Raw genomic sequence first — 10,770 nt, 5'->3', positions numbered from 1 at the left:
TCAATGGAAAGAGTCCCATTGACTTCAGCAGGCTGTGGATTAGGCTCCTATAGCAGTTCTGAGATCCTTGTACAGCCCGCCCACCTCCAGTATTCCCAATTCTAGCTATGTTTTGAGAGTCTCTCAATATTTGGTTTGGCTAATGGTTCTGATGAATTTCTGATTTACAGAATTGCCAGCCTTCGTGGGTCAAAAGTCATGAATCAAGCTCCAAAAATTGTGAGGTTCTTTTTTAATTGTGTGTGTTGTCTTTCCAATATTGGAGCAGTGGGAGTGAACTTTTCTCCACAGCCATGAGGGCTAGAAACTCAGCTTTATTTTTTTAAGTGAGATTCTCATGCAATCATTTGATTACGTGATTAAAGCAGCTGGGACTTTAAGTCAAACAATAAATATTGTGAGACACACATTAATACAGCATTGCCAATTCTTGTGATTTCACCATGAGTAATATGATTTTTGGCTGTTGCTGGAGCCAGTCTCAATATGACAGGAGAAGGAGCAGCTCTCATGGGGTTTCCAGCTGGCTCAGGGGCAAAATCCCCTTTGATTGGGTGCCCTCCCCCAATCAGGGCTAGCACAGGAAGCTGGCAGAGCTGTCTTCCCTATCCTGGAGAGTAGACAGGAGATTTTTGGGGAGGGAAGCAGAAGAGGGAGCAGCAGATGATATTCTCATTGGGATGGCCTGGGAGGAGGAGGGAACTGCTGGAGGTGCCCACCCTCCCCCCAGGATTGGGAAGCAGAGAAGGGGACCCTGCAGCAGCTGCACCACCACCCTGCCTTGGAGAGGGACACGATGAACCACCAGAGGGACCAGAGATACATTGGGAGGGGCAAGAGGCAGATGTGGCATTGGGGACCTAAAGTTGATGTAGGGGTTGCGGGGAGTATAATTAGTTGAGGGATGGACAGATGTGGGGCAGGAAACAGAGAAGAAAAATCAGTGAGAACGTTGGTTTGGGGGGGAAGAAACTAGAAGCTCCGCACCATCAGGCAGCAGCTAAAGCTTCGCATCAAAGGCCAATATCACCTTATGTGCTATGTTTGGGAGAGCTGGGATCACTAACTGTCACACACAGTGATTTGCAAGTCAAAAGACAGACCAAACAACACAACCTAATCTTTAAAAGAAGTCATGATTTTGGGCCTTGTTCAGAGTTGCCAACCCTCCAGGACTGTCCTGGAGTCTCCCAGAATTAAAGATTAATCATGTGATGAAACCTCCAGGAATACAGCCAGCCAAAATTGGCAACCCTAGTCTTGTTGGAAATAATTTTCCTAATAATTGTATTAAAGTTTACCATGACTCAGATTCCACACAAGCATTCCTTTGTTAGTCAAAGGCCACATGGTGTTGGTTACATCCAAAATATCAGCTTAAGTATTTACACCCTTATATTCTATATCCATAGCAACAATACAGTTATAAGCATTGGCCAACATATTTACAACAGGATCAGGAGGTACCTTCCCATCATGGCATAACTCTAGAGCAGGTAAGAAAAGGCCTGACAAAGAATGGCTAGGATACCTTCCATTTTACACACTATAACAAACAAGTGATGTCACTGCTGGTTATTGGACCTTATTTAAAGCCAGCTGAATCACGTTAGGGCTGCACTCTGCTCTCTTCAAGGTTTGTTTTTTTCCTTATCTCACTTTGCCATATTTTCCCCTAACTACTAGGCTAAGCATTTCTCTATAATAAATTAAACAAACAAACATATAACCAATTATTTACTGCACCTGGTGCCCAAGTAACCATGTTTTCTTTATTTGTATTACTTCAGCTCAAACCTTCAATAAGATAATGCTGCTTTTCCAAAGAGTCACTATACGTTTAACACAAATAACCCTCCTTTCTCATGATTTCTTTTTTCTTTTTGCTCACATGCTTTGGGCCTATTGCTCATGCTAATATCCAAACTCAATTTAAAACCATCGTTCACTCAGGCCTAACATGGGTCTATATTCCTACAGGCCCAGCTAATGCTATTTTGGAGTCTAACTCCTAACTTTTTGAACTTTTGGGGTTGGCAATACTGATAACATCACTCAAATTAGCAACAGTGGATTTCTGCCTTCAGACCAGTGACGTTTTGTCCTAATCCAAAATGGCCACCAACTCCAATTGCTATCAGTGGGATTGACTGTCCTCAGCATGGTAGCTGCTGTTTTCCTACAGCCTTTACACATCAAAGCGATGCTGCCCCCATTAAAGATGGCCACCATCTCTGATTGTTTCCCAGGGGACTGAATCCAGGTTTCCCTCAGGGAAGTCACGGTGATTCCTTAATCACCATGTGGGGACCAGGCAGGGGACAAGAGAACATGAAGGAGCTGGAAATGAGATTGTGGTGGTGGTGGCCATGGGTGAGTGTTAGGAGTCTGATGAAGCTGCCCTCCACAACCACTGTCACTGCCTGAGGCAAGCCCACAGGCTGAGAGGAGGAGCAAGGAAACCTGAAGAGGAACTGAGCGACTGCTGCCTTTACTGTTGCTGCTGCTCCCTGGAGCATTTCCAGGTAGTTTCCTGGCTCTTTTAGGGGTCGGGGATGGAGAGCAAAAGTAAGGGAGTGTGGGGGAGAACAGGAGGCAACAACAGGCAGCAAGGGGAACAAAGGGGAAAATAGGACTGGGGAGAGGAGGTGGGGGCAAAGGATACTGTTTGTGAGAAGGACATGGATAGAGCAAAGGGGCTCTTTGGTTGTGAATTGTGCTATAAATGATGGATTACAATGGTTCTTAAGTATAAAACCTGTTTTGGGGGATGTTTTTTCACTGTTTGAGTCCAAATAAGCCAGTTTTGCAATTTAATTCAGCTAATGAGAAAAGATCCCTAAAATCAGGTTTTATGGCTAAAAGCCATTATAATCCGTCACTTGCTGCACAGCGGGCAAAAAAGCCCAGGTGTTCCACACGTTGGTCATTTGTCATGTATTTTGATGGCTTGTGCCACATATTGGCGGGTTGAGAGGTTTGCTTGCAGCCCTGGCCCTCCCTTTTTTGCATGACAGGGAAAAACTCCAGGAGGAGCTCAGAGGTGATAGCAGGGAACAACCTGCGCTCTGAGGCAGCTCCCAAGAGTGGTTGACACAGGGCTGCTCCAGGCTGCACTTCTCCCTGAGGCCTCCAAGCAGCCCTTGAGAGAGATGCACTGGATTTACCTCAAAGCAGCAAACAATACTGTTGGGAGAGAACCCTTCCCACACCAACCTCAGTGAACAGTGAGAGAGCAGCCAGTTCTGAAGGACCAAAAGAATTTCCTGACACAAAATAGTTTCATCAAAAAAACATTTTTTGTGGGGAAAATTTAATTTAAATGACTGTATGGGAAGTTTCTAAACAAAAGGACACTTTCCATGTAATTTTGAATTGAAATTTTTGTTGTATTCAAACATGTGTTGGTTATTATTTGTGTTTTCCCTCTTTGCCCCCTTTTCATTTTTGCCACTGAATGCAATAGAATGAATAATTTCCAGCATGTGTATTCACCACTTTTTCCACCCCTCTCTTTAATTCAGTGATTCTCAAACTTTTGTACTGGTGACCTCTTTCACATAGCAAGCCTCTGAGTGTGACCCCCCTTATAAATTAAAAACACTTTTTTATATATTTAACACCATTATAAATGCTGGAGGCAAAGCAGGGTTTGGGGTGGAGGCTGACGGCTCGCGACCCCCCATATAATAACCTCACGACCCCTAGTTTGAGAACCTCTGTGTGTAATTTTTCAAAATTTCTCCCAGCTTTGAAAAAGTTAAGAGTGGCAAAAGGAAAAATAAAACACTGTAAATCTTCCCCTCTGTAACATCTCCAAATGTCCTTAAGTTTTAGTGGAAAAAGGAAAGAGGAAAAAAAGAGAGGGAAAAAATTAATAAAACAAAACAAACCTGTAGACAACATTCATTCATTTGATTGCATTCAGTGGCAAAAAAGAAGAAGGGCTGGAAAAGTATGAGGGGAATAAACATTTTAAATTTCCATATAAAAAACTAAATCAAAACAAAATTTCTGAAGTGAATCAAAACAAAAAAATCAATTAGAATCTAAAAAAAACAAAAATTTTGATCTGAACCATTTTGAAAATTTCTCACAAAAGATTTAAAATAAAAAGTTTGTTTGAATTTTTTTTCCACAGGAAGAACAGGGGTTTCTACCAGTTCTAGCTCAGTCCCCTTCCATCCAAGTGCTGGTTACCTCTTCACCAGCATCATGCCCCTGCAAAGTGACAATTTTGAGTTATGGCAGCATGATTTCTTGTTTAACATATAAAAGGAAATATCCAGAAAGTCCTACAATCCCATGACAGACTGCCTTAGCAGTAGGCTTGGCAGAATTTGATTTTCATTTTTTTTATAATTTTGACTGATAGTGTTTATTTTTAAGTATGTTTTTATGTTTGTTTATTTAAATGTTCACAGTTGCACAAATACAGTAAAAGCTTTGTTATCCAGCATGTTGGGGGAATAGAGGGTGCCGGTTAGTCAAAAATTCCAGTTAACTAAGAGTTATACTTACCAATGGAATACCAATTTTCAAAGAATTAGAATACAATAAAATGAATAAAGTATAAAATAGTATACAGGTACTCACCAATCCAGTAGTAGTACTGCACTGCAGAGTGGTTGGTTTCTTGAAGCACTTAGGTGTATACAGGTAAAGTTTTCTATACAGTAGGTTATCGTATGACACTACATATCACTATGGGCAGCGCATGGCATACACCTAGATCACTAAAAATACACAACACTAAAACTCTACTGAACATAATTTAATCTTTCTTTGGTGATTCAGAAGGCACTTCAGGATCTTGCAGTGCCTCAGGATCATCATCAACAACATCAATTATCATTGTAGATGTAGAAGGTGTAGGAGGTTGGATTGAATCTGTAATGACCCTATGACACACCCTGGAAGCTGCTTTTTTGAATAAATCCCTGATGTCAGCTTGCCTACTTGTCTTCTGCCTCTTTTGCATAAAAGCAGAGTGCAGAATGGGCAATTGCATAACCTCCTGGGCAGTATACTAGTTACTAGATGGAAGATTTGTATTGGGAAATATCAGAAATGCCAGTTAATAGAGCTTTCTGGTTGATAAAGTGCCAGTTAACAGAGCTTTTACTGTATATGGCTTTTAAGCATTTTTTTTCAATGTGTATTGATTTAAATTTTCACAGTTGCAGAAAATTAGGGGGGAGGGTAAGACAGTGGGAGGGGTCAGACAATTATTTAATGACAGTACATCTTGAAAAAATTAAAGCTTTTTTCAACACCATATGTCAAAATGTACAAGTAAATAACCTTAAGTCAAACTCTAAGAAGTTCTCAAGCAGCATTTTTCTTACTTTGCCTATCTGTGCATTTTGATTATCATCAGTGGAAATATTTTTTGTGGGTTTGTGTGTGTGTGTGTGTGTGTGCGATAAATTCAATGTTGAACAAGTTACTGATTAAAAAATCTCCTCTTTCCAAGCCTATTTATCAACTTAGGGCACATTCACTTTTAAATAAACGTCTAGTTTTGGCTTTTGTTATCCACTGTTGTCAACTAGTGCGTCATACTCCGCCTCGTCCTAAATTCCAGCTTAGGTTTGGGGCCTATGTTGTATGTTGTAGCAGGGCAGTGTAGCTTTCACTGCTGCTGCCCTTAGTGAACCTGTTTTGTGAATAAATGATTTCAGTCTCCCAGGGCTGCCAATTCCATACCTTTCAATAGCACTCAATTTTAAAATGCCATGTATGGGATGCAACTGTAAAGTATACTGCATTATCTATCTAGCTACCCACTTTTTAAATGGCCATTTCCTCACTCTATATGTGGCAAACTTTCTTTTTAAAATTATTATTACTAGAATATACAATAGATCATGGCTATCAGTTTCCAAGGAATTTCTGTGGTTCAGCAGGATGGACTGTTGTTTATATAAGTTACAAATAAAAGTTGGAAGAAAGCAGGAAAGTGCTTTCCAGCTAATTATCCCTTTGTGAGCAGTCCAAAAAATGAGTGAGTCAGCTGGGGCAGAAAATTCACTTGGTACATCGTTAAGCCTGTTTCAGAGTGGTAGCCGTGTGGAGTCCTTGTGGCACCTTAGAGACTAACAAATTCATTTGGTTATAAGCTTTCGTGGGCTAGAACCCATTTCATCAGATTCATGAAGTGAAAAATACAGGAGGAGGTATAAATACATGAAAGGATGGGGGTTGCTTTACCAAGTGTGAGGTCAGTCTAATGAGATAAATCAATTAACAGGATACCAAGGGAGGAAAAATAACTTTTCAAGTGGTAAGAGAGTGGCCCATTACAGACAGTTGACAAGAAGGTGTGAATAACAGTAGGAAGAAATTACTAATGGGGAAATTAAGTTTAGGTTTTGTAGTGACCCAACCACTCACAGTCTTTATTCAGGTCTAATCTGATGGTATCCAGTTTGCAAATTAATTCCAGTGCTGCAGCTCCATGTTGGAGTCTATTTTTGAAGTTTTTTTGTTGAAGAATTGCCACTTTTAGGTCTGTTACTGAGTGACCAGAGAGATTGAAGTGTTCTCCTACTGGTTTTTGAATGTTATGATTCCTGATGTCAGATCTGTGTCCATTTATTCTTTTGCGTACAGACTGTCCGGTTTGGCCAATGTACATGGCAGAGGGGCATTGCTGGCACATGATGACATATATCACATTGGTAGATGTGTAAGCCTGTGTTTCTGCATCTTTGCAGCATTACTCCCTAAAGAGGGATGAGGGTCACCACATTATCCTGCCAGTAAAAAGAACTTGTGATAAGAAGCATGGGAAGCGATTAATATAGATAAATTAAGAAAACATCAGCATCCTTTCTAAAAGCTGCTGAGAAAATAAACCTTGTCCAAGGCTGCTACCCAGCCCTCAGCTGCAGAATTTACAGGAATGACTGATGCTCAAAGTGAAAATCAGTTTAGTAAGAAACCCAGGAGAGTGACGAAGCCCTGAACTTCACCCTCACAGCTGCTGCTGCTGCTGGCAGTGAACTCAGCACTGAAGACCAACCTTCTTCACTGTGTGAGGAGAGGGGAGGGGATTATTTCTGGTGGTTTGGAAGCCTTTTAAAGATACATATTTTAATTGTCATCATGGGAGGGCTTTTTTGGCAAACTACTGATAGAGTTGCTTTTAAAAGGGGTTCAGTCTTTCCTGAGCCACTTTGGAGGGTCTAAAGTTTTGAGCTGATAAACATCTTCCCTTTATGTGGTAAGTATCACAAGCTGTTTTCTGCATTACCAAGGAAAGCTACAAAATTACATTTCACTCTGTGGCAGGTTTTGCATTTAAATATACTGTTAGTCTGAAATTTTCACTCTGAAGTTTTGGTAATATATAGATTTTTCTCTAAAATCTCTTCTATATATATCTCTCTCAGTATAATCTTTTTCTCTCTGCCCCCTTATTTATATCATTATATATAGCCAATGCGTGTATAGATATTTAAGTTTAACTTTTTAATTCTGAATTTCCTGAGTATTCAATGCTTGTTTTTAAGATAATTACAACGTTCTTGTAATGTTTTAGACTCTTAAATTACTGATACATTTGCACAACCCTAATGCCAGATAAATGTTTTACTTTTTTTTTTGTCCACAACTATACTAAAGGGGAAGGATGGTCCAGTGGCTAGGGCACTAGCGTAAGATGTAGGAGACCCTGCTTCAATTTCCTTCTCTGCCGTGCACCTCCTGTGTGACCTTGGGCAAGTCACTTAGCCCCTCTGTGTCTCACATTCCCATCTGTAAAACTGGGGTGATAACACTTCCTCATAGGGGTGTTGTGGAGATAAATACATTCAAGACGGTGACATGCTTTGAGCTTTACAGATAAGTGCTCTATAAGAAATAGTCATTATTATTAACACTCCATAAGGTATCCACTTCTTTCTCAATCAAATACCAATAAGTCATATGTACCCCCTTAGTCATACTCACACTCTTAACACAAAAATCAACCTGTGCGATGGTAAGGTGGAATGATGTTACATGTATACGGACTGTATGAAAGTCAGATGTGCCAGTTTCTTGATATAAAAGTGTATGAGGTTGAAACTAAGATTTTGTGGCAGAGCACAAGTTTGCTAAAATTGGGGTACAAATGGCTTTTCAGTATTTGCTACAGCTGGAAGTGAAAGAGTTACTGATGATGTAGAAGGGTATGAGAAAACAATGAATGCCAGAGGCTTTTCCCTTCATATCTTATTTCAATGTTCTTAAAATTTTGGAAAAAAACAACAAGGAGTCTGGTGGCACCTTAAAGACTAACAGATTTATTTGGGCATAAGCTTTCGTGGGTAAAAACCTCACTTCTTCAGATGCATAATGAAAGTTACAGATGCAGGCATTATATACTGACACATGGAGACCAGGGAGTTACTTCGCAAGTGGAGAACCAGTGTTGACAAGGCCAATTCAATCAGGGTAGATGTAGTCCACTCCCAATAATAGATGAGGAGGTGTCAATTCCAGGAGAGGAAAAGCTGCTTCTGTAATGAGCCAGCCATTCCCAGTCCCTGTTCAAGCCCAGATTAATGGTGTTAAATTTGCAAATGAATTTTAGTTCTGCTGTTTCTCTTTGAAGTCTGTTTCTGAAGTTTTTTTGTTCAATGATAGTGACTTTTAAATCTGTAATAGAATGACCAGGGAGATTGAAGTGTTCACTTACTGGCTTATGTATGTTACCATTCCTGATGTCCGATTTGTGTCCATTTATTCTTTTGCGGAGGGACTGTCCGGTTTGGCCAATGTACATGGCAGAGGGGCATTGCTGGCACATGATGGCATATATAACATTAGTGGATGTGCAGGTGAATGAGCCCTTGATGGTGTGGCTGATGTGGTTGGGTCCTGTGATGGTGTCGCCAGAGTAGATATGGGGACAGAGTAGGCAATGAGGTTTGCTACAGGGATTGGTTCCTGGGTTGGTGTTTCTGTGGTGTGGTGTGTAGTTGCTAGTGAATATTTGCTTCAGGTTGGGGGGTTGTCTGTAAGCGAGGACTGGCCTGCCTCCCAAGGTCTGTGAGAGTGAGGGATCATCCAGCGCATTATCCACGATCTACAACCTATCCTGGTAAATGATCCCTCACTCTCACAGACCTTGGGAGGCAGGCCAGTCCTCGCTTACAGACAACCCCCCCCACACTGTACTTTTTGTATATTAAAAGATGCTGGTTTGCAAATGAAGGTATTCCATCCTTTGCAAATCTAATATCCCCAAGATAATTTCATTCTTATTCTGACCTGGATATTACACAAACCTCCAGCATTTATTATTTTTTAATATTTTACTTCTACAAATCAACTTAACATACAGCTTATGAAGAATTCCCTAGGTTTGTCTTATTTATAATCACATATTTTTTCTATTTATGCTCTCACTTGAAGATATTGAGGCATAGTAGTAATTTATATTTGAGAAATTACTGCACTAGAACAGTGGTGGGCAACCTGCAGTTTTAATCACGGTCAGCAGCAAGTTCAGGAAAATAGAATTTAATTAGGGCTGTCAAGCGCTTAAAAAAATTAATCGTGATTAATCATGTAATTAATTGCATTGTTAAACAATAATAGAATACCATTTATTTAAATATTTTTGGATGTTTTCTACATTTTCAAATATATTGATTTCAATTACAACACAGAATACAAAGTGTACAGCGCTCACTTTATATTTATTTTTTTATTACACATATTTGCACTGTAAAAAAACCAAATTTTTTTTTTTCAATTCAACTAATACAAGTACTGTAGTGCAATCTCTTTATCATGAAAGTTGAACTTATAAATGTTGAATTATGTAAAAAAAACTGCATTCAAAAATAAAACGTAAAATTTTAGAGCCTGCAAGTCTATTCAGTCCTACTTCTTGTTCAGCCAATCGCTCAGACAAACAAGTTTGTTTACATTTGCAGGAGATAATGCTCTCCTGATTCTTCTTTACAGTGTCACCAGAAATTTCAAACAGGTGTTCTCATGGTATTGTTGTAATATCGCAAGATATTTACATGCCAGATGCGCTAATGATTCGTATGTCCCTTCATGTTTCAACCAACATTCCAGGGGACATGCATCCATGCTGATGATGGGTTCTGCTCGATAATGATCCAAAGTACTGTGGGCTAATGCATGTTCATTTTCATTATCTGAGTCAGATGCCACCAGCAGAAGGTTGATTTTCTTTTTTGGTGGTTCGGGTTCTGTAGTTTCTGCATCGGAGTGTTGCTCTTTTAAGACTTCTGAAAGCAATCCCCACACCCCATCCCGATCAGATTTTGGAAGGCACCTCAGCTTCTTAAACCTTGGGTCGAGTGCTGTAGCTATCTTTAGAAAACTCACATTGATACTTTCTTCGTGTTTTGTCAAATCTGCAGCGAAAGCATTCTTAAAACGAACAACATCCTGGGTCATTATCCGAGACTGCTATAACATGAAACATATGGCAGAATGGAGGCAAAACAGAGCAGGGGACATAAAATTATACCCCAAGGAGTTCAGTCACAAATTTTAATTAACACATTTTTTTTTAAACGAGCGTCATCAGTATCGAAGCATGTCCTCTGGAACGGTGGCCAAAGCATGAAGGGCTATATGAATGTTTGGCATATCTGGCACGTAAACACCTGCAGTGCTGTCTAGAAAAGTGCCATGCAAATACCTGTTCGCACTTTCTGATGACGACGTAAATAAGAAAAGGGCAGCATTATCTCCTGTAAATGTAAACAAACTTGTTTGTCTTAGCGACTGGTTGAA

The 10,770-nt window shown here is 40.0% G+C and overlaps 1 protein-coding gene across 1 annotated transcript in view; it reads left to right on the top strand.

The window, feature by feature from the left end:
* Positions 1–2,301: 2,301 nt before the first annotated feature.
* The window catches only part of LOC135873797 (collagen alpha-6(VI) chain-like), a 111,592-nt gene continuing 103,123 nt past the window's right edge, over positions 2,302–10,770 (top strand). Inside the window, exons 1-3 of the mRNA XM_065398414.1 lie at positions 2,302–2,373; positions 4,425–4,482; positions 4,798–4,878. Coding sequence (XP_065254486.1) covers positions 2,302–2,373; positions 4,425–4,482; positions 4,798–4,878 — 211 coding nt within the window. The remainder of the gene's footprint in view (positions 2,374–4,424; positions 4,483–4,797; positions 4,879–10,770) is intronic.

The sequence above is a fragment of the Emys orbicularis genome, chromosome 2 (genome assembly GCF_028017835.1).
Source record: "Emys orbicularis isolate rEmyOrb1 chromosome 2, rEmyOrb1.hap1, whole genome shotgun sequence".
Taxonomy (NCBI): Eukaryota; Metazoa; Chordata; order Testudines; family Emydidae; genus Emys; species Emys orbicularis.
This window is presented reverse-complemented; position numbering and strand designations above follow the sequence as displayed.